At 43.3% G+C, this 25,071-nt stretch overlaps 1 protein-coding gene across 5 annotated transcripts in view; it reads left to right on the top strand.

Moving 5' to 3' along the window:
• The window catches only part of LOC117346421 (FRAS1-related extracellular matrix protein 1-like), a 225,785-nt gene that overhangs the window by 68,902 nt on the left and 131,812 nt on the right, over positions 1-25,071 (top strand). For all 5 annotated transcript variants that reach the window (XR_004536585.1, XR_004536584.1, XR_004536582.1 and 2 more), the window contains 5 exons: positions 4,830-4,972; positions 5,150-5,346; positions 5,674-5,764; positions 10,786-10,953; positions 20,454-20,662. Coding sequence is in view for 1 of the 5 variants with exons in the window: in XM_033915953.1 (XP_033771844.1) it covers positions 4,830-4,972; positions 5,150-5,346; positions 5,674-5,764; positions 10,786-10,953; positions 20,454-20,662 (808 nt within the window). In the remaining 4 variants the exon portion in view is untranslated. The remainder of the gene's footprint in view (positions 1-4,829; positions 4,973-5,149; positions 5,347-5,673; positions 5,765-10,785; positions 10,954-20,453; positions 20,663-25,071) is intronic.

A 25,071-nucleotide genomic window follows, 5' to 3' on the forward strand; every position in this document is an offset into this window, starting at 1 on the left:
GTTGAGGCGCCTTCCAACGTCTTGAAAAGTAGGCATGGTTAGGGGCGGAGAATAGGTATGGTAAACTTAGGGATCACTAGGCGTGCGAGATAGGCACCGGTATATTAGGCCAGGTAAAGCCTGGCCTAATATGCAGGCACCTCCCCCAGTGACGCTTAGTGACACCTAAGGATACCCAGGCGCCAACCGGTGTCTAAAAGTTAGACGTGGCTAGGCGCCATTTATAGAATCGGGCCCTGTGGATCTGATAGTCAAATTGATTAACCATTTGACAATGGTCACCGACCGGTTAAATCACAGATAGGCAGCTACTCCCAAATAGTCACCTGAATATTCACAGTGAGGGCGTAACTACGAGCTGGTTATCTCGGGGCTGTTCTGTGGGTAGGTCACAGCTATGCCCCCCCAAATGTAGCGATGACTGAGCAAAGTTAGCGCCTAGACAGGACCACCTAAATAGCTTGACCTATCTTCGTGCACTAGCCGATGCCCACTGAGTGCTAAATTCCAGCTTAGCCCAGGCATGCGCTAGCCAGCTAGCCAAAACTCAGATATTCAATGCCGCTGGCTGGAAACAGTCCAGCTTTGAATATCTGGGGTCAGCGCTGGCAGCAGGCAATGGCTGCACTGCCCGCCACCAGCTGAAATCACCCAGTATATTTATAAAATAGTACCGAAGTGCAGTGTATTGATTTATTCATGCATTCATTCATTCAATTTTTTTTAGCCTGTCCTCCCAAAGGAGCTCAAAACAGATTACCCATCAAGTATTCAGGCATTTCCCCTGTCTGTCCCAGCGGGCTCACAGTCTAGCTAAGGTACCCGGAGCAGGAGAGTTTGAACCCGCAACCTCGGAGTGCTGAGGCTGTAGTTCTAACCACTGCACCACAAATTAATGCAAGTTAGCTCCATTTAATACCACTTAAGAGCTATTGTTGCTCCTTATTTAACAATTAGGCACTCAGCTGGCGCTATCTATAATTGATGTGCCCAAATTTGTGTGCTAGTTGGAAATTTGGGTGCCCATCTTTATAGAATTCAGTGGGGGTAGGGTGAGAGAGAGAGAGAGGGTAATACATAAATTGATTTCACTAAATTCTTCAATGGAAGCAAGAAAGTTAGCTCCTACTGTTGACATGTAAGATATTAGTTCATGTCGCAGCCCCTCAGTATCTCTCCTCTCTTATGTCTACTTATATGCCTCCCTGAGAACTCCATTGCTCAGGTAAGCTGCTTTTATCTGTTCCCTTCTCCTCCACTGCCAATTCCAGACTTCGTTCCTTTTATCTAGCTGCTCCCTAGGCCTGTAATAAACTACCTGAATTCGGCCGTCACGCCCCTTCCCTTGCTTTGTTTAAAAGCAAACTGAAAACCCACCTTTTTGATTTAGCTTTCACTCCATAACCCTTCTCCCCTCTGCCCATTGCTCACCATCCTAGTCAGCAGATTAACCATCCTCTCCTAACTGTTTGTTTGTCTGTCTGTTTAGATTGTGAGCCCCTTCGAGCATCATCCCCCTCTTTCTCCACACAATGAATCTCTTCCCTTTATCAGGCCATCTTACTCCCTTCCCCTCACCTTCGCAGACGCGTTCCAAAACCAAAGTTCTCTCAAACGGGCCCTGATGGGGGAAGCCATTCTCGGTAGTTTCACGTGGCTGCCCCGAAGCTTCTCAACTGACGCAACTTCCGGTTTCTGCTGGATTGTGTCAGAGGACGAACTTCGGGGCAGCCGCGTGCGTGAACGAGTGAGAATGTCTGCCGCATCAAGGCACCTCTGCGAGAGAAAACTGGTCTGGAAAAGCGCCGCAAAGGTGAGAGGAAATTAATCCGGTCCTGGTTGGGATCAGGAGCGATTCTCTTATGCTCCTGCTTGCGCAGTCTAGCTGAAGAATGGCTTCTGCGAGTTCCTGCAGCAGTTCATGAGACCACCAGGATTTAAGGTTGACCCAAATAGAAAACAAGACTCCCATTTTTGGGCCATAATTTTGGCCCAAAAATCTCAGTTTATATTCGAGTATATACAGTACTCTCTCTTGTTAGTGCACAAGTGTAGCACAGGTTCTGTTTGCATTAATTTGTTTACTGCGTCATTGAGGAAAAAGAGGGTGCCAAGCCTGTGTGAGAAGGCTGTATGCTGAACCCTCAGCTCACACTTCTTAATGCAAGTTTTTTACCTGAACCCTTTGGTTCTATGAATGCACATTTTGGCTAGGATTTCTACTGGTCAATATTCAAAAAACCATTTAACCAGCTGGAAATGGCTGCTGTGTGGCTAAATCGCTTGTTTAGGTTTATCTGCTAATTTTCAGCTGCATTTAACTAGTTATCAATGCTGATAACTAGTCTCAGTGAAAGCTGGCTATTTTGGAGGCATTCTGGGATCAGAGTCGGCCAGTCAAATTACTACCACTACTACTTATCACTTATATAGAGCTGACATTTATAGACGGTCCCTGCTTGGACAGACAAACATGACATATAGTAGTGGTCTCAAACTCAAACCCTTTGCAGGGCCATGTTATGGCTTTGTAGGTACTTGGAGGGCCTCAGAAAAAAATAGTTAATGTCTTATTAAAGAAATGACAATCTTGGATGAGGTAAAACTCTTTATAGTTTATAAATCTTTCCTTTTAGCTAAGTCTTAATAATAATATTGTAATTTATAGCTAAAGAGACATATGATCAAGAAACTGTTTTATTTTACTTTTGTGATTATGATAAACATACCGAGGGCCTCAAAATAGTACCTGCTGGGCTGCATGTGGACCCCCGGGCCCGAGTTTGCAGAACCCAAGGTGAGAGGCGTTAGGAGTCAAAAGCACTCTCAAATGCTGATATTCAGCACCTAACTGAGAGGGGAGAGTGTAATGTAGTGGTTAAAGTTACAGCCTCAGCACCCTGAGGTTGCGGGTTCAATCCCACGCTGCTCCTGGTGACCCTGGGCAAGTCATTTAATCCCCCCATTGTCCCAGGTACATTAGATAGACTGTGAGCCCACCAGGACAGACAGGGAAAAATGCTTGAGTACCTGAATAAATTCATGTAAACTGTTCTGACCTCCCCTGGGAGAACAGTATAGAAAATTGAATAAATAAATACAAGATAACTGCACAAATGGGACCATGTAAAAAACAGACCTATTTTTATGCAGCACATAACCAACCATGTGTTAACTGGTGCTACATAAACTGGATATTCAACACCAACACCTGGATATTGAATATCTGAAAATAACACCGTTGGTGGCCAGTAAATGCTCATCACTGGCTAAATATTTACCTCCTAAATTCTGAAACATAAGACGTTCTATATATGAGGATGATTCAAAACGGTTCTGCACTTTCATATTTTTGTGGGAAAAAGTTGAGGCGGGATAAGTGATAAGAGGGCATGTTGTAGTGTTACAAAAAGTATTATTAAATGGATGGAACTCCACCAATAAGCTATATCACTCTCAAAGAGAGGAATATAACGGATAAAGAACTATTAATTTGGGGAAAGTTAGCTTGCTTGATTAAAACTTAGCTAATTAAATATCAAGAACTAAGACTCAGAACATTTATAAGCAAACTGAAATTTATTTAAAAGCATTAAAATCAAGCAGGTAGAAGCAGTTACAGATAGGATCTTTTTGAGCAAAATAATAGGATTACACAACAGATGTTGCTAAAGCAGAAGGATCAGTTTGTCTGGATTCAAAAAGTTACTCACATGTGAATAGTCCTTAAAGTGGAGAAGAGGCCACATGACCTAGTTGGGCCCATGGCCAATAGAAGCACATGGCCTGGAGAGATGTTGCAGCATGGTGATCCAGGAAACAGAGGAGTTGTTGCAGCTTGATCTAGGCCGGTTCCAGAGGAAGAGGAAAAGAGCCTGTGTTAGAAAGGATTTCCCCTCATATTTATAGGGCTGAGACCTGTTCTAAAAATAGAATCTATTCTCTGGACCCATGATGCATAGCAGTTTCTCTGTTCATCTGATTGAATCTTCTTTGAGTGGCTTAAAATTGTGTGAAGAACTTCTAGTCCAGAGATGAATTTGGTGTGAAGGGCTTCTATTGATCTACATCCTGTTCCACTGATACACGTTCTGTTATGGGGTAGTAGAGTTATGTTTAGCTCTGGTATCCAACCTGGCCATGTCTTTTGTCTTATCTCAATATGTGTACTTAACACTTTCTGAAGGTGATGGCTCAGTCCTTTCTTTTCTGTTCTATTGAATAGGGCATTTAACCTTTCTGAACAGATGGCTCTTCTGGCTCAGAGGCCACATCAGACATTCACTTTTAAATCTATCAAATTAATATACTTTAACTCCAAGCAGAATTGTAAAACCATATCATTTTTACTTTAAGTCCCTCAGAATAAATGATCTATTGGGTCAGGCAATAATTCAAATTAAAAATTCATAACTTCAGTAACATTAACTATATCATGCTACATATTTTAAATCCAAGCAGAATTATAAAATCATTTCATGTTACAGTAGAATGTTATGTGATTAGTTAGTCAAGCAACAGGGTGATTATGTGGAAAAGTAATGTAATTTGCTTTTGAGATATTTAATAAATAGTGTTAAAAAAAATAAAATTGCAGAAACTTTTTGAAGATCCCTCATAGTACTAGATCTTTGTCAATACAATGGAATAATGGCAAAGCTATTTTCTTTTTAGAAAACATTTGATTTTTTTTTTCATAGAAAGGAATAAAGCTGGCTATATTTCTTTTCCAAGCCACTCAGTTTATAACCAACTTACAGTCATAGTATATTTTGTACAGTTAATAATACAAATCCAAATCATTTATGCATCATTTTTATACATATCAGGTGTGCCTGTGACAAGTTTTCTGCAAAGGGATCTCTTTTTTGGTCTTATCAGTTACCATCACCTCGGTGGCGAGATATTTGACGATTCCTTTGAATTCATCTTATCTGACAATCATGAACCTCCAAACCTATCCAACCCTCAGGTGCGTGTGTTTGCATTGGACCAAAATAAGAATAACTTCAAGATGTTGTTCCATGTGTTTTCAAGAATGCATGTTTTGAAAGACTGTTGAAATGACTGCGCCCTTCCTTTTGTAATCGCACGTCCGAAGGCAGATCTACGAAGACTAGAATCCAAATGCTGTCGTTTCATGTTGCAGACCATGACGATTCACATCCTGCCGGTGAAAGATCAGCTGCCAAAAGAAGCTCCTGGGGTGACAAGGCACCTTGTTGTTAAAGAAAATGAAATTGCTTATATCACAAAGGATCACCTGCACTTCACAGACACCGAATCTCCCGACAATGAACTCATGTACAAAGTGACTAAACCCTGTTTCTCCCCTTCTTCTCCAGGGTATGTAATGTGTAAAGCCATCTCATCTATTATAAGTTGACCACCAATGTACAATGCATATTGGGACTTATCAACACCTATTAATAGCTTTAATATTATATATAAATATTTTAAAACGCAGAAAGCTAATATAACAATATCATAGATCATTTATTAATGAAAATTCAACGATACACTGTAAGGTGATGTAAGATGATAAGGTATATAATCGTTGAATTTTCATTAATAAATGATCTATGATATTGTTATATTAGCTTTCTGTGTTTTAAGATATCTATTATAAGTTGAAATATGAGGAAGTGATGTAACTCGATATTTTTGTTACAGAATTCATGATGCCGGCAAGTTAATCTTTATGGACGGCATAAAATCAGTGAAGAAAGACCCATTTGTTCCTGCACTGAAATCCTTCACGCAGGTAAATAAGCTTGTTTCAGTTTAATAACAGTGGTAACATCAAAACAGAAGAGGTATAACAGAAATGGCCCATCTAGTCTAGTTAGGGTCGTAACTGCCCCTCCATGCAGGTTGCCACCGACGTCTTTTTTGGAAGCATAGTAAAAGCTTTCTGCAGCTGTTTTGGGCTGAATCATTGAGCCCATTATTCTGTGACGTGGCTACTAATCTCTTTGTCATTAAGGGATCATTTTTAGTTTTCCAACATCTTTTGGAATTGTGAATTTGAAGTAATTCACTCAAGGCAGTGTACAGCACAAATAAGTCAGTAAAAATATGAGGGGGTGCTAAAAAAGTTCTCAACCTAACCAACCAACTTCCTAAATTCTGAGCGTTGTTTTGCCACTGTATGTTATTTCATTAAGTGCCAATTTACAGAAACTAAATTCTTTGTTATGACATTGTCCAGGTCTTTCTCTTCTTGATTGGGATGATAACTATTCTGCACCCTCTTGCAGTGAGAAGAGTCTCAGTCACTGGTAACCCGAGCTGAGATTGTGATGTCATAATGCCTCTTTCCACCAATAAGAGCCAACCTCATCTGTGATGTCACAATGGCTTGATTGTCCTATACTTGGCTCACTTTTATTACAAACGAGGGAGTGCTGAAAAGTTCTCAGCCCCACCAACCAACTTCCTAAATTCTGAGCCGTCATTTTGCCACTGTAGTTGAAAAGAGCGTTATCTTATTTAGTTAAGTAGCAATTTGCAGAAACAAAATTCTGTGTTTAGACATTGTTTCAGCACCCCCTCATATTCAAATTACAATCAAAGTGTGGCATAGTATGCTACATTACAATGTTGCCACAATATATGGTAGAACGTTTTAATAGCATAGGGTGTAAACAAAGATGGAGCATATTGATAAATAAGGCAGAGTAGCATGAGTAAGAAAATAAGGGGACTGATTTAAAGACGTTCAACATGGTGCTGGAGAATTCTCAGCTAGGGTAGGAGCAGATATACATGGTTCTGCTGTTGTATTTTGATACCATTTTGCATCTACCGCTTTGTTTGGGAAGCCATTCCATGCGTCCACTACCCTTTCGGTGAAAAAATATCATTCTTTGGTTTGTTTTTTTATAGCTTTGCTTTATGGTTTCTACTTGGGCGGCTTGCTTTCGTTTGAAAGAGGTTAGTTGACATATAGCAACGGTATGCTCGCAGTGGGTAGGTACAGGCCCACCCCTCCCCCCCGTGGCTAATCCCACTGCCTCAAAGAATTCAATGTTTGACCATCTGGGGACCAGAAAATAATTTCATTTGCTCTGAAGCCTCAAGAACAGCTCTTGGTAGTTCTGTTCAGAAATGGCACCTACTGGCCACCCAGTGCTATATCTAGACCAGGGCTGCCCAAGTCCAGTTCTCGAGATCTACTGGCAGGACCAGGTTTTCAGGATATCCACAATGAATATGCATGCAGAGAAATTTGTCTGCACTGCCTTCTTGGTATGCAAATCTCTCTCATGCATGTTCATTGTGGATATCCTGAAAATCTGACCTGCCAGTAGTTCTCGAGGACCGGACTTGGGCAGGGGGGCCTGCTCTAGACTGTAGGCTCTTCTGAGGAGGGACCATCTTTTACATTTCCGCTGCATATGCCTTTCAGTGCTATAAAAATGCTAAACAGTAGCAATAGTGGTTGGCCCATGTTTTGCAGGTGGGAGCCATCCTTTCTGTGCCTTGTTTGTAAGGTAGTGTATGCATTGGATCGTAAATGCGAAAAATACACTGCCGGCTCCATAGAGAAGGCCATATAGCATCTCCTTTCTCTCTGCCCCCTCTTGAGCATGTCTGTGATTCAAGTGTGGAAGCTTATGAGTAAGAGGCTCAGGTGTCGGAGGAGACTAGCTGTCAACGGAAGAATTAACATGCCTATAATTTGCAATTAGATGTTTTACATTTAGAGAGTTTTTTTTTTTTTTTTTAAGAACAGCAAAACAAAATAAATGAATACAAATGTAATAATGGCAACTGTCAAAATATTTAGGCTGGTGTGGGTACAGAGTCTGCTTGATGTGGTGCTTGTTTATAGTAATTGTGAGAGTTTTTATATATGAGTTTGAAACCTGAAAAAGAAGATTGAAGCTTATACAAAGAGTGAGCATGGCTACATCCAGTGGAGGAGTGGCCTAGTGGTTAGACATGTCCAGGTAAATGTTACCTTGGGATGGATTTAGGTTCAATCTCAGCACTGTTCCTTGTGACTCTGGGCGAGTCACTTCATCCTCCATCGACCTATAGTTAGACTGACCCACCGGACAGATAGGGAAAATGCTTAGAGCACCTGACCAGGCTGTGAATCCGTGTGAACTGCTCAGATGGCTGGGTGGTATAACAAGTGACCTTGATTAAGGCTTTGCGGGGGAGGGGAGAAGAAAGATTTAGGAAAGTAGAAAGGTAACTTGCTCAAAGTCTCTTAGTACAAAAAGCCGAGACGAGATCTCTGCCTCAAAATCTTAGCACTACCAGGTTTCATGCATTTTTTAATGACATATCATCGAGTTACATGTATATAATTCATATATGCTAATTATATATCATTATGTGAATCTGCACTTTTTTTTTTCCAAGTAAACATATGTTTTGCTGATGGCATTAAAAACAAATAAAATTGTTTTTGTTTTTTTTTTTGCTATATCAATGCTATTTTCAGTGTTATGAGAGTTTCTACCAACCTTTCCAAATCTCTATGTAACACAAGAGCGGTATCTCTCTGCCCAGTATTCAAAGTGATTTACACACACATATACCCTTTGCAAAGCCATGTTAGGCTTTTTTATTACTGGCCGTGGCGGTATTAGCTCCAACAGTTATAGGAATTCTTTTTTTTTTTTTTTTAGTTCAAGTAGTTTTTATAAACAAGAGAAATACAGAAATAGAAGAGAAACTTCCGATAAAGCTACGGAAGTAAATCAGAGAGAAAGACACCATCATATCTGAACTAATACCACTGTGGCCGGTGATAAAAAAGCCTAATATGGCTTCATAAAAAGGGGGAGGGGTTAAACAGCCCAGAGAAGCACCTGACCATTTTGATTGCTTGTCATTGACTAATTGTGAATGTTCAGTGGCACTTAAATAGTTAATGCTGCTGAATATTCCCAGTTCGTGCCTGAACTGAAACCAGCTAGCTTGTGTTTGTGTGGGTGTTCCACGGGCAGAGTTGGCACTTATGTGATTAAGTGCCCATATTCAGACCTGAACCGCATAAGATAACCACAATAAATTAGAACTTTTTAAATGTGGCCCATCTTATGCAGGTAAAAGCCGAATATTGCACTTTCTGCGTTCTTACTGAACTTTCTGTATTATTATTACTACAGCTTATAGGTGATGTAAACGATGTGGTATTTGTTTGTTCAACTGATTATGAATGGTCTGTTGTAAGCCACCTAGGTTTTTAGGTGGGTAATAAATATTTAAAATGCAAATAAATAAAACCGCATAATTTTTAGCAGCCAGCATACAACCAAATATTCTGGGTATATAACTGGCAGCAGACATAAAAATGTAGAAAGTCAGACTGTTAGAGCTAAAGCAAAGCCCTACTGTCTCATTAGAACATAAGAATAGCCTTACTGGGTCAGACCAATGGTCCATCAAGCCCAGAAGCCCGTTCTCACGGTGGCCAATCCGGGTCACTAGTACCTGGCCAAAACCCAAGGTGTAGCAATATTCCATGCTACCAATCCAGGGCAAGCAGTGGCTTCCCCCGTGTCTTTCTCAATAACAGATTATGGACTTTTCCTCCAGGAACCTGTCCAAACCTTTCTTAAAACCAGCTACGCTATCCGCTCTTACCACATCCTCTGGCAATGCGTTCCGGAGTGAAAAAATACGTCCTCCTATTGATTTTAAAAGTATTTCCCTGTAACTTCATCGAGTGTCCCCTAGTCTTTGTAATTTTTGACGGAGTGAAAAATCAATCCACTTGTACCCGTTCTACTCTACTCAGGATTTTGTAGACTTCAATCATATCTCCCCTCAACTGTCTCTTTTCCAAGATGAAGAGCACTAACCTTTTTAGTCTTTGCTCATACGAGAGGCATTCCATCCCCTTTATCATCTTGATCGCTCTTCTTTGAACCTTTTCTAGTGCTGTTGTATCTTTCTTGAGATAAGGAGACCAGAATTGAATGCAATACTCCAGCCGAGGTTGCACCATGGAGCAATATAGAGGCATTATAACATTATTAATCTTTTAACCACCCCTTTTAAAATAATTCCTAGCATCCTGTTTGCTTTTTTGGCCGTCCCCTTTAAGAAACTACGGAAGTGATTTTTAGCGCAGGCCGGAGAGCTGAATACTTTGTGCTGCTCCCGACACTCATAGGAACTCTATGAGTGTCAGAAGCAGTGCTGGCCTGCACTAAAAACCGCTTCCGTGGTTTTATAAGAGAGAGGAAGGTGTTTTAATTTCCCATCACCATACATTGGCATAAAAGAATCCTAGAGGAAAAGTCTGCACATATTTATTGTCTACATAAACAAAGGAGCTTCCCATTTAATGAGAGATAGTTGGTAGCATATGTTTTTACAGGCTTGAATCTTCGAGGCTGACTGGCTGTCCATTCCAAGGATTAGCGTGCACACACACAGATGTGCAGCCATTCCACATTTTCAGCTCAATGTGCAAAGGTAGTTCAGATGTTACCAGGAAGTGACTCTGTCTGAGTCCCCAATGGCCAGGTGTTAATTGCCAATTATCATCGCGAGCAACATGGGTCACACAATACAGAATCTGGGCCTTCGTTAGCACTAGTTCTGTTAGTGCACTTTAATCTATGTAATCATTAAAGAACCCTTGTACTAAAAGTTAATGTGCACTAACAGAATTAGTACATGGAAATGTCCTGTGTCTATAAAGAGCGTTTCATTCTCAAGCATGTACATCTGATAATGGAGCTATTAAATGCATATGATAAGAAATAAAGTATATACTGTATAGTCTAATTTATTTTTCTTCTTTAATCTTCTCAGCATGCTGTAACCCATCAGAAAGTGGCATACATGCCCCCTATTTTGGATGTAGGTCCTGACCCATTGTCAGTACAGTTTGAATTTTCTGTCAGCGATCAGCAGGGAGGAGTGGTGTCCGAACTTGTCTTTAACATCACAGTAATGCCTGTGGACGATATAGCGCCAGAGGTATTTATCAACTAACCTAATTGTCTGCAGATGCAGTGTGTACAGTATGTCTTCTTAATAGCTTTGGGCTCTGCAGTATAATTGTAAATAAGAATCCAGAGGGATATAAATTGCCATTAGGACTGATTTATTCAATTAGGATTTGTCATGGAGGGAACTTAGTTACATTGCCTATAATTCTGCATGAACATGAAGCATGCATTGTGCAATTTGAGACTGGCTTCTGTCTTATAGGGAGCGAAAACTGAAGTGAGGGCTGTGCTTTGAGTTCTTGGAGGAAAATTCTTGCCCACTTGTAATAGATTCTGGTTTCTTCCCTAATCAGTGTCAGAGGTTTTCATTCAGCCATCTGGCAAGACACTGAACATTAGGAATGTGCATTTGTTTGAAATGACAGGGAAATGTGGATTTCCTTTGTGATTTTATATTGTTTCAAAGCTGAGCAGCAGGGAAAAAAAAATCCAAATGTCAAGTTTCTTTCCAGTGTTTTTAATTTTTTCCCCCCCCCAGTATCCACAGGTTAACTGAAGATAGTCCATTCCTAGCTGTGTCTTGTATTTCTAGTAATCTTAGTTCCCTTTTCTCAACTGGCCCAACAGGGAGCAGCTCAGAGTAGGCAAGAGCATTTTTGTCTCACAGCTGGGCTTGTCTCCTGTTGCTTTACTGCTGTTGCCTTCTCCAGTCCTCCATTTGGTTCCTGGTTTTTGCCTTTCTTCCTGAAGGCTAGTACTATGAGGCAGCCACTAGGGGTAGAAGCGAGTGGCTTCACTCCTACCCCCATTGCCCCACTGGACCACCAGGTAGGTCAGATAGATTTGGGAGGACCTATCCTGACTGCTGGGTGGGGGTGGGGATGGGAAGGGAAGGGAGTATGGACCTATGTGGAGGAAGACGGTGTGAGAGGAGGCTCTGAACCATATTGGGGTTCTTGGGAGGGTACCCTATGGACCTCATCAAGGGGTTAGAGTGGGGATCGGAGAGAAATTGCAAATTTTTTCAATATGGGTCCTGGATGATATTCAGTGCTGGGGCCTGCATAGCTACCTGAGCAAATTTCAGTCGCTTAGCTAAGTGGATCCAAAACACTGCAGCCAGACTGATTTTTGGAAAGAATCACGTGTTAACCTCTGTTGAGGAAACTACCGTATTTTTCGCTCCTTAAGATGCACCTGACCATAAGATGCACCCTAAATTTAGAGGAGGAAAGCAAGAAGAAAAACATTCTGAACCAAATTCTTCCTGCCAGGCTCTGCACCCAACCCTACACTCCTTGCCAGGCTTTGTACCCTGTCTCGCTGCACTGTCCTGTCCTGTAATCTGCCCCCAGTACCTTTTTTTAATTCCCCCTCCCTTTTTTATGGTACAACAATTTTTATTGGTTTCCAAAATAAATTAGAAACAGGGCATAGCCCAAAACAGAGGCAAGTCCCATACAAATGTGGAACAATAATCAAGAATACCACAGAATGAACCTCTACCCCCTCCTAGAGCAGGGAGCAACTTCCAGTATGCAGAACAGTGAACCAAAAATAATAAAATAACCATTTTTTAACCCCGTCCCTTTTTATGTATAATCAATTTTTATAAAAAAATAAAATCCAGCCTACAAATACAATCAACCGTAGAATACAACCAACTACAACCATGATACAAACGATACAGATCCAACACCCCCCTCCCCCCACTTCCCTCCCCTCCAGAACTAGACTCAAAGCAGAATCTACAATGCAGTAGACTTGGACTCAGATAGCCCACTTCCAAGGAAGGAAACCGCAATCTCCACAGTCCCCCGAAAACACAGACCAGAAGAAAAGAACAAGAAGAGAAGAAAAAAATAAAAAACGAAATGAGAATAAGTTGGAAAATAAAATAAATTGGCTCCTTACTTGCCCCCCCGGTCCTTTTCTAAAACACCCCCGTCCCGTCTCATCCCTCTTCAAACCTCCCCCATTGCCTGGTGGTCCAGCGGTGCATTGGCCAGAAGCCGCAAGCCCTCCGCCCACCTGCCTGGGCCCACGCCGCTTCTTCCCAATCTGTCCCGCACCTCCTTAAATGTCTTTCGTTGCCTGTTGGCCTAATGGTGTGTCGGCCGGCAGGTGCGAGTTTTCCTCCTGCCTGGGCCAGCTCCGCCCTCTGGTGCCTTCAGGACAGTGGTGTAGTAAAGTGGGGGAGGGAATAGACCGCTCTGGGCACTGTCTTGGTGGGGGTGCAGGCACTTCTCTATCCCCCCCCCCCCGTGCCATGCTCGCGCCCTCCCTTCCCTGCCCACTGTACCTTTTCAAATCTCACCAGCATGAGCAACTACTCTGGCCTGCTGCTAGCACCGGCCTGGCTCACTCTGAAATGACTTCCAGGTCTCGGAGCCAGGATGTGACATCAGAGGGAAAGCCAACGCTGGCACGAGCAGCAGGCCAGAGAAGCTGTTTACGCTGGCAAAGATTTAAAGAGGTACGAGGTGGGAAGGGAGGGGTGAGTATGGTGTGTGGGGTGCAGAAGGAGTGGGATGGTGCAGAAGAAGCAGGGGGTGGAGAGGGAGGCATGGGGGGGGCGCTACCGCCCCAGGTGCCTCCTACCCTCACTACTTCACTGACCCAGGGCAATAGAGGTTTAAGTAGGTTGCCTTGAGTCATAAGAAGCTACAGTGGAAATCAAACCCAGTTCCCCAGGTTCACAGCCTACTGCATTAAAGATTAGGCTCCTCCTCCACTCCAACAGTATAACCAAAAAGGCTAAACCCTTTGGTACTTCTGAAGTTTTGTACTTTCAATCAGAATCGTGCTCAGCCATCCTAAACTGATAACATTGACCAATAATAAAATATGAACATCACTTCAAAATCATTTAAACAAGTCCAACTTGTGTCAAAGGAATCGAATGACCTATGTGTCAAGTGCTGCAGATATATCTAAAAAAAAAAAAAAAATCATCAACGAACATCATGTTTGCTATCTTTAACATATACTGTAATGCAGGGGTCTCAAAGTCCCTCCTTGAGGGCCGCAATCCAGTCGGGTTTTCAGGATTTCCCCAATGAATATGCATGAGATCTATGTGCATGCATTGCTTTCAATGCATATTCATTGGGGAAATCCTGAAAACCCGACTGGATTGCGGCCCTCAAGGAGGGATTTTGAGATCCCTGCTGTAATGTGTCTAACACTGAGACTAATAAAGTTTCTGCTTCATGATTTTTAAGAAATTCATACTGGCATGAATCTGAATTATTCGGCTCAAGAAATTCTTCCATTTGAATTAACACATTTTTCTCTAGTACCTTAGACAGCGATGGCAGAGAAGAATGTGGCAGTAATCATTTTCATTATCTAAATTACCTGCTAAATTTATAACTGGGAAGACACTGGCACATTTTAGACCATCATGAATCTCTCGGCAACAATGAACTCATAACTATTTGCTGCATGACCTGACTTGCTGCATTTCTTAAACATTTCAGTACATTCATTGAGCATTATTCAAAAATCAGAAGTACTAACATTTAAGGCCTAGATTCACAAAGCAAATCCATCGTGTACCGATCGGTTTGCGACCCCCCTTTATGACCCAATTTCCCTCCAGCCTGATTCACTTAACCTCTCCTGCGATCCACTTCCAATCCATGCATGCAAATGAGGGGAAACGCTTGCAAAGTAGGCAGGGACGCGATTCATAACACAAAATTTCACATCCGACTGGGCTTGGCGATCAGCTGAAGAAGCGACTGCTGTGGAGCAGTTGAAAGCGTCTTTCCGACTCTCCTGTTCTATTGAAGCCCTGCTCTCTGCCCTGTCAACCCCAACCTGCAGCCCTGAACACCACCTGCAGCCCTGATCTGCCTGCCCCAAATGCCAAACGCCTCCCACTGCCCCGATCTGCCTGCTCAAAGACTTAGAGAAAGAGGCGGCTGCGGCTGGGTCTGTGGAGCGGGAGGCCGCGATTTCTCGGGGGGGGGGGGGGTCCATGCAGGTAGGGACAATTACTGGGGAAGTCGCGCTGAGGCTGCAGGCAGGCTCAGTACGTGTCTCTCTCTCTGGCTCTCGCGTGCTCGCACCCCTGGGCGTTGGTTTGCCCCGAACGGCCTGCCTGACATGTCCTCTCTGCTCCCCCTGGCTCTGCTGCCTTCCCTGCAGTGCGAGCCCGTAGGTTTAAAGCGGGGCTGCTTTAAATCCGTGTACTTGCACTGTATGAAAGGTAGCAAGAGCAGGGCTTGGAAGGGGAGAGCAGGAGAGCCGGCGCGTGTGAAAGCTAATTAAAAAAAAAAAAAAAGTCGGGTCTAGATGCATGCGCTGACCATCTACAGATCCGTGCCGGCAGATGGGGGCATTCCTCCGATCACCCCCATCTGCATATTTTTGTTTCCTGAATTTGCCGGACCTGCCCTGGCCCTTAGATTCTTACAATCTCTACCTGTGATGTTGATCCTAATGAAAAATCCTCCCATAGTACAGAAACCCCATGAACACCTACTTCGGAAACTGAAGAACCATGGGGTGGAAGGAGATGTACACAGATGGATCAGGAATTGGTTGGCCGGTAGGAAACAGAGGGTAGGATTGAAGGGCCACTACTTGGACTGGAGGAGGGTCACGAGTGGTGTTCTGCAGGGGTCGGTGCTTGGATCGCTGCTATTCAATGTATTCATAAATGATCTAGAAACAGGGACGAAGTGCGAAATAATAAAATTCGCAGACAACACCAAACTATTTAATGGGGCTAGGACTAAAGATGAATGTGAAGATTTACAAAGGGACCTGAACAAACTAGGGGAGTGGGTGACGAGATGGCAGATGAAGATCAATGTAGAGAAATGTAAGGTGTTGCTCGTGGGAAACAGAAACCTGAGGTACAGCTACACGATGAGAGGGCTGTTATTGAGTGAGAGTACCCAAGAAAGGGACTTGGGAGTATTAGTGGACAAGACAATGAAGCCGTCGGCACAGTGTGCAGCGGCCGCTAAAAAAGCAAATAGAATGCTAGGTATAATCAAGAAGGGTATTACAACCAGAACGAAAGAAGTTATCTTGCCGTTGTATCGGGCGATTGTGCGCCCGCATCTGGAGTACTGCGTCCAGTATTGGTCGCCGTACCTAAAGAAGGATATGGCGATACTCAAGAGGGTTCAGAAGAGAGCGACACGTTTGATTAAAGGTATGGAAAACCTTTCATACGCTGAAAGACTGGAGAAACTGGGGCTCTTTTCCCTGGAGAAGCGGAGACTTAGAGGGGACATGATAGAGACTTACAAGATCACGAAGGGCATAGAGAAAGTGGAGAGGGACAGATTCTTCAAACTTTCAAAAACTACAAGATCGAGAGGGCATTCGGAAAAATTAAGAGGGGACAGATTCAGAACCAATGCTAGGAAGTTCTTCTTCACCCAAAGGGTGGTGGACACCTGGAATGCGCTACCAGAGGGCATGATAGGACAGAGTACGGTATTGGAGTTCAAGAAGGGATTGGACAACTTTCTGAAGGAAAAGGGGATAGAAGGGTTACGTACAGGTCTGGACCTGTTGGGCTGCCGCATGAGCGAACTGCTGGGCACGATGGACCTCTGGTCTGACCCAGCAGAGGCACTGCTTATGTTCTTATGCTCCAATGTTTAACGTACCTCTTCAATACTCTCTTATTACCCAAATCACCAATAGTTATAGCTTTGTTCTTAAAGGACAAAAACTCAGGAACAAAGATCATCTTTTTTAAGGTGAAAATTTAAAGTGAAAATTTTTTAAGGTGAAAATTTTAAGTGTATAGCTAAGAATTTGAGCTTGATTTAACAAAATTTATTAGTAAAAGAATGCCATTTGATAATGTTTACCTTTTACAGGTATGAAATCTTCAATTTGAAATGTCCACCTTTAAAAATTACTAATGGAGCTTTGCACCATTTCCTGTCAACTTTATGCAATGGGGGTGTCAGGGTACATAGCTCCTCAAAATACCAAGGTACAATATTTAGTGCTGCCAGTTCTTTATTCTTAGAATTAACCGAGGCATTTCATGCACCAATTAATATGAAGGCAGTGGGATAAATCATATTGTTTGGGGTTTGAGAGAACACAGAAGCTTCCAGATAATTTCTTATCTTTCACAAAACAAAAATAGTGCTTATCTACTGATACCAGTAATTGCTTATCTGCTCCAAAAAATAAAAACAGTGCTTATCCAATCTCTCAGGGTTCTGCCTACTTGTCAGGTGTTTGTAATTTAAGCTTACAGAAAATAGAATCTTGTTTGTCCAGCACTGACTAAACTTCTTCAGGTCCCTGATTTAAGGTGAAGCTAATCTTCTTATCCCTTTTTCAAAAAACCTAACCCTTGCCCCCCACCCCCCCCCCCCTTGTACTGAGAGCTCTTCAGTCAGACACCTCTGAGTTAGCACTTATTTTTCTTCCAGGAATCTTCTAGCTCTTTCCAGGAGTCTTCTAGCTCCCACTGTGGCCTCCAGCCACCTCCTTGCCGCCTCACCTGGAGTTGTCTGTTCTTCCTGGATTCCTCTTAGGGTGTTTCAAAATCTCATTCCTGACACCAATTGTGATGGGCTGAGCAGTTACTCCCATCACTTTATCACCACCAGGATCCCCTAGTCACATTTTTCCCTTCCACCACCAGGTTCTTCTGGCCACTATTCACTACCAGGCTCTTCTGATCAGACTTCCTTGGTCAATCTGGCCACCAAAGATCGTGCTGGTCTCCACCAGCCCCCTCTGGTCACCAAGGGTCCTCTTCACCCTCATTGGACTTCTGGCTGCTTCTGGTACCATTACTAGTCTTTCCGCTGGTTGCCATCGGTTCTCTACGGTCCCTCTGCTGGTCAACTCACCAGTCACTATCAGCCAGGATACCCCCGGTGCCACCTGTCGCTCAGTCCCTCACAGAGCACACTGGCCTCTCATTCTCGGGGACTCTCTGGTTAGGCAGATATTCTCCCTGAGGACTCTTCTGGTCACTCAGTCGCCACCGGTCAGTGGCAGCCATCAAGCTTGAGCATGCTGGTCTCTCAGGCTCCAGGGACTCTCCAGTCATGGACTGGTCAAGTTTTGGTTAGGCATTCGCCAGCATTCCTCCCCTTGAAGGTCACCTAAACTCTAGAAAGAGCTCTATTTTTCTAGGTTTTTTTGTTCTAGAAGTCTTGTTTTCAAACCCCTTTTCAACTCAGGGTGAGTAGAGAACTCCCAGGTATCTTTGCAGCATCCATATGCAAATGTACTCCTGATGCTAAGTCTTTCCTCTGTTGGCCGGTGATGGGATATATACCCCATCACATCATGTTAGAGATGATTTTGGCATGCTTTTTGAAAGCTAGTTGTAAGCATTTGGGCCTCAAAACTATAAAGGAGAAATTCCATTCATATTAGGCATCCCGATGTTGCACAGGAAGCACCTATTCTATGATGGCATTAAATCCACATTGGCACACTTAACGTTAGGCATGCCTGCTTACACCAAGTCAGTGGCAGGTGTAAACGGATGTGCCTCAGTGCAGCATTCAACACACAGAACTGAATATTGTGTAAATAGTAGACATCTTCTTGTGATGCCCTTGCTCCACCCACATGCACATCCCTATGCAGACACACAATTTCATATTTTTTAAAAATCACAATTTCTGGTGTCTTCATCAACTGCAGCTGTCTTTCAATTCATCCGTTCACGCCCTGCTATACATAATATCATTTCACCGTATTGCATGATGTACAGGCACCATATTAGATATTGTTCGCGTTTCTCAAACACCACCTATTTTCCAACACTTCCATCTACTTTTACTCATCCCCATTCACTTATTTTCATCTCACGTACACCATTACAAATAATATTTTAAAAGATACTTATGCTAACTCTTAGCACCCCTAAGGAAGACGGTTAAGTTAAAACCCTGCTCGAGTCGCCTCCGCACATTCAAAGTCAGTGTAGATTTTCTTGGCTGCATATGCACTTGTATCTAAATATTAACTCAATAAATCCTGGCATTACGAACATCAGCTCTGCAGTTTTTTCAAAAATGTAACTCTTCCTCTCTCTGGTTACTCTGTCCTAAATTTTCACTTCATTTTGTCTTTTCCCTTCACTGGAGTTCCTTTCTACCCTAACCCTTGTTAACCGTGTCGAGTTTTGCGAATGTTGAGATGATGCGGTATACAAACCTAAGATTTAGTTTAGTTTAGTTTTTGCTTTTGGTTGCATCCCTATGCAGTTACATGATATAGCGCTTATGTGTGTCCTTATAGAATAGTATGCAGTGCACTTGTATAAATGGCGCTTAAAATTATGCATACAAGTTTAGACATGTGCCCAATTTGTGCGTGCAATTTAATTGACTAAAAAGCCAATTAGCACCAGTAATTGGCAACTAACAATCCAATGGGGTCAAATTGTGGAATTCACTTGTCGGTCAATTACGAAAATGTCATGACAAGTAATTTCAGAAAACTATTAACGCAGTTATTTGCTAATGCATTTTTCTAGGAGCTGATCTCTTTGCGGTTGTTCTTTTGATGGGCACTTCACGTGATTTTCTGATTATATCTTAATGTTTGTTTGATTTGATTTAATTGAATTATCTATATAACGATATGTAAACCGTTTAGGTTTAAATGGTATATAAATTTTTAAAATAAATAATAAATTATTGGTGGTAATTAGCAACAATTTGCATTCATGCCTGCATCTTCCTAGTCGGTATTCCTTAAAGATTCACAGGTAGATAGTTAAGTGTAGATCCGAAAGTGAGCGTACCAATGGGGAAGGGGCATCGGTGGGTCAGGGGTACTCTTAGAATTTGTATGCAGTGTTATAGGGTGACGGGACAAAAGCGCGCCGGACAAATGGGCGCCGACAAATTGGAGCGGACAGTTAAGCGCAAGACATCAGCGCGCCGCACAAAAAACTTATTTTAAAGGGCTCCGACCGGGGGGGGGGGCGTGGGGGAAACCCCCCCCCCACACTTTATTGAATAATGTTCGCGCTGCTGTGTTGGGGGTTAAGTTTTCTCTATAATGGGGGGTTACAAACCCCCAAAATCACTCCCAACGGCAGCACGAACAGTATTTAGTAAACTGGGGGGGTTCCCCCACACACACACCCCCCCGTCGGAGCCCTTTAAATTAAGGTTTTTGTGCGGCGCGCTGATGTCTTGCATTCAATTGTCCGCTCCAATTTGTCGGCACCCGTTTGTCCGGCGCGCTTATGACTGTGAGCCGTTATAGAATATGGTAGACCTATGCCTAATTTAGGTATTAGGATTTACACCAGGTTTCAGTTGATGTAAATCCTTGTGCCCAAAATTAGGGGGGGAGGGTTCCCAGTGCTAAGCATTATTCTATAAATGACACCCAACCCCGAGTGCCCTTTATAGAATGGTGCTGAGCCCATAGGGCTGCTTTTCCGTGGACATGCATGCAATGAGCATATACTGTAACACTGTGCCCATAGTTATGGAATTTCCTTTTCAATGTTTTATTTGTTTGTCTTGGCATCTTATAACTTGATCACTCTTCTAGATTTTTACAAATCCCATAAAATTGGAAGAAGGTTCAAGTTCATATATCACGGGGGAAAATCTGATGGTGACAGATGTGGACTCGAAGAAGGATGACCTCCGAATTCAGCTGAAAAAACGTCCTCACCGTGGCAATATTGAAATACACGGAATTATTATGCTGGAAGGCGATATGTTCACTTTGCAGGAATTACATTCTTTTAATGTCAGGTAACTGATTTAACTTGCCTGTAATTGGAAGGAGGATGATTGTATGATGGGGCTGCGATCAAGCCACATACATGCATGCGTTATGATGATCTGTTCTCTGTAAACCGCCTCGAAATATTATGGCTTTGGCGGTATATAAGAATAAAATTATTATTATTATTATTATTTGCTGGTGAAGATGAACCCATAGCAGCAGAGGCATTGCCAGACCTCAAATTTTGGGTGGGCAAACTGGGCGGGCACATGTAATCTCTGCATTCCTCCCCTCCCCCCACATAAAACAATAAATACCACAGCTGGCAGGGATCCCTGAGCCCTGCCAGCTGAAAACCTCCTTGAAAATGGCTGGGTCTCTTATCAACACATCTCCACAATTGATGGCAGCTCTTCTTAGGCACCCGACATCAGCACTTGGCGCATACTTGGTTTTTCGATGCCTTCCCCCCCCCCCCCCCGTTTTCCCTTGTGGCCGGCTCCTTCCTCCTCACAGCTGTAATGTGCACGGAGCCACGTGCAGCGGCTCCTCGTGCGTCCCACACCTCATCCAGAAGCATTTTGGTTCAGGTGCTGTGCACACTACAGCTGTGAGGAGGAGGGAGCCAGCCATAAGGTAAAACTGGGGGCATCGGACTGCGGGCCGCATAAAACGGCCAGGTTGGAGCCGGCTCGAAGGTTAGACACCCACCAGAGGTAGGCACAGCATGGAGGGAGGGAGACAAAGGTAGGGGGGAATGATTTTATTTTTAAGTTAGTGTTTGAATTGTGTCAATTTTGAGCATTTTAATCTGCTGTATCTTGAATCTTAGGGTGCTTTTTTTAATATATTAGTACTTTTAGTTTTTGGTCCCGTATTTGCATAGGGGTTATCTGTGTTCTGGTAGGAATGAATGTTGAGAAGCATACAGTGTGTTTTGTGTAGTATAATTTTGTGGTCAACCATTACCATTATGTGTATATTGTGTGTGTATATATGAAAAATGAATGGAAAAAATGGTGTTATTAGTATTATTATTGGGGTGGGGTCTGGCCCGCGACTTAGCCTGTGTTTTGGATTTCGGCCCCTTAATGTGATTGAGTTTGACACCCCTGGTCTACGATGACACCCAGATTCTTTTCTTGGGCGCTAATCCCCAAGGTGGACCCTAACGTCCGGTAACTGTGATTCGGTTATTCTTCACAATTTGCATCACTTTGCATTTGTCCATATTACATTTCATGAGGACCATGAGGGAAGAAGGGAAGAACGCGAGGAAGGGGACCAATCTGGTTAAAAAATAAAAATGTTAAAGAATAACAGAAACTTTGAGGAAATGCCTAATTGGTGATATTTCTATACAAAAGAGAGTAGGTTCAGCTATCAAATGATTTCTTAAAAAGGAAAGCTTTAAGAGGCGACTTAAATTTACCTAGTGTTGAGGAGTAGTGGCTCGTGGCCAGTAGGGGGTGATGTTTATGGGACGGTAATGGATGATAGTGCAGTATTTTTGTGGAGTTTTTCTACAAAAGTGCCTATTTTTCGTATGATTCTGGGTACTTCTAGTTAGATACAAGCATATGTGTAAGTTAAGGCCACACCCAATGGAAGCGTACAAAAAAAGGGTGAATAAAAATCTAAATATAAATGTAGCTAAAGCCAGAAAAACACACTACAGATTAATATAAGGGAAAGAATGTGTACTTTGCTGTTAGGCTAGATCATGGAGGAAATCATAAAGGATACATGGAATTCATTTTGGGTTCTTTGTTTTGCTATATCTGCTCTGTCTTTGGACACCATTTTGTGCCAGTGACTAGTTTCTGTCTTCTTTGTCCTCTCTGTTTTTCTTTGTTTGGTTTTCCCGCTCCCAGCATGTGGTGTTAATTAATACCACATGTGCTTTAGACTGGTTAGGAAGATAACGTGTCCCAAACTAAGAAATAACAGGAATTAAATATAGTTATGAATGAAAATTATGAATGAAGGCTTGGCCAAGCAAGTATGAATCAAGCAAATATGACTGGAGTGAGTGTATGGCTGTGTATTGAACAAAAGAATTGGTAGAAGAACATAATATATATATATTTGCAACCTAAAGAAATTTAAAGGGCACAACATCTGGACATAATTAACAGTCTCTAGCATAGAGAGGGGGAACCAGCCCCTCCTCCTCCAGACTAAGGCTTCTGTATAATGGCTATGTAATTTGAACCTGTCAGTTTAGCTTCTCTAAGGCTGACTAATTTTCAGCATGGTTCATAGGGCTGAGAACATTTCAGCATCTTTTTAACAAATAATTTCTCTTAATATACTTTTGTGAAAATTATGATTTATATTCAGAAACGACTATAAGCAAACAGATGTACTTTTCTGAAACTTTTGTCTTTGTCTAATTTGAAACACCTCCTTTGTTAATTGTTATTGGTTAAGAGATTGATGATGTCATAATAAGCCAAAAGTATATAATAGAGGGTCATGAGATCCTGAGGTGAGCTTGTTATCAGAAAGCCAGCATTTGGCAACTATAACAATCTCCCATTAGCGCAACTGTTAATGCAAGCAATTATGCTTTATTCTTTTGAATTTCATAATGGAAAAATAGAAACAATAACTCAATAAATCTTAATTATAATTTTTAAAACCTTGCGCTGGTGTCATTTTGCATGTTTTATTATTTTTCAAACCTTGAGCTTTCAAGAGGCGTCGATGTCCCTTGCTCAGTGTGGATTCCTCTCTAACGTAGTTAGGAAGCAAGTTCCAAAGCTGGGGCATGTAGACTGAAAAAAATCTCATTTCGCCTTGTACCAATGAACTCTAGTGGTAGAGAATGGAATTAAGTCTGTCAAGGCATCTGACAGACTTACAAGTACAGTGGTACTTGGAATCCAAATTTAATCCGTTCCAGAACCCCGTTCGAGTTCCAAGTCAATTTTTCCCATTGAAAATAATAGAAACTGGATTAATCATTTCCTTGATCCCTCAAACTCAGACAGCAAGACCAGCAAAGTCAGCAAGATCGGGACACCCACTGGCACAGATAGCAAGATCAGGACCTCCACCGGCACAGACAGCAAGATCGAGACGCCCACCGGCACAGGCAGCAAGATCAGGACCTCCACCGACACACAGACAGAAAGATTGGGACCCTTACTGGGACAGACAGAAAGATCAGGACCCCCACTGACACAGACAGCAAGATCGGGGCCTCCACCGGCACAGACAGCAAGATCGGGACGCCCACCGGCATAGACAGCCAGATCAGGACCTCCACTGGCACAGACAGCAAGATCGGGACCCCTACCGGGACAGACAGCAAGATCGGGACCTCCACCGGCACAGACAGCAAGATCGAGACGCCCACCGGCACAGGCAGCAAGATCAGGACCTCCACCGACACACAGACAGCAAGTTCGGGACCCTTACTGGGACAGACAGAAAGATCAGGACCCCCACTGACACAGACAGCAAGATCGGGGCCTCCACCAGCACAGACAGCAAGATCGGGACGCCCACCGGCATAGACAGCCAGATCAGGACCTCCACTGGCACAGACAGCAAGATCGGGACCCCTACCGGGACAGACAGCAAGATCGGGACCTCCACCGGCACAGACAGCAAGATCGAGACGCCCACCGGCACAGGCAGCAAGATCAGGACCTCCACCGACACACAGACAGCAAGTTCGGGACCCTTACTGGGACAGACAGAAAGATCAGGACCCCCACTGACACAGACAGCAAGATCGGGGCCTCCACCAGCACAGACAGCAAGATCGGGACGCCCACCGGCATAGACAGCCAGATCAGGACCTCCACTGGCACAGACAGCAAGATCGGGACCCCTACCGGGACAGACAGCAAGATCGGGACCTCCACCGGCACAGACAGCAAGATCGAGACGCCCACCGGCACAGGCAGCAAGATCAGGACCTCCACCGACACACAGACAGCAAGTTCGGGACCCTTACTGGGACAGACAGAAAGATCAGGACCCCCACTGACACAGACAGCAAGATCGGGGCCTCCACCAGCACAGACAGCAAGATCGGGACGCCCACCGGCATAGACAGCCAGATCAGGACCTCCACTGGCACAGACAGCAAGATCGGGACCCCTACCGGGACAGACAGAAAGATCGGGACCCCCACTGGCACAGACAGCAAGATCGGGACCTCCACCGGCACAGGCAACAAGATCGGCTACGGCAACTGCAAGCCCAAAGCTTCCCTCCCAGGCGGAAATAGGAAGCTGCATTAGAGGGGAAGCTTTGGGCTGAGCACTGCTTGCAGTTCAGATTCCAAAGCAGCGTTCGGATTCCGGGGCAGAAATTAAGAAAAAAACCAGTTTGGATTCCAAGGTGTTCAAGTTCTGGGGCGTTCGGATTCCAAGGTATCACTGTATTTGTTTAGCACATTTGCTTTCTCCTCAACATT

This window comes from Geotrypetes seraphini, chromosome 12 (genome assembly GCF_902459505.1).
Source record: "Geotrypetes seraphini chromosome 12, aGeoSer1.1, whole genome shotgun sequence".
NCBI lineage: Eukaryota > Metazoa > Chordata > Amphibia > Gymnophiona > Dermophiidae > Geotrypetes > Geotrypetes seraphini.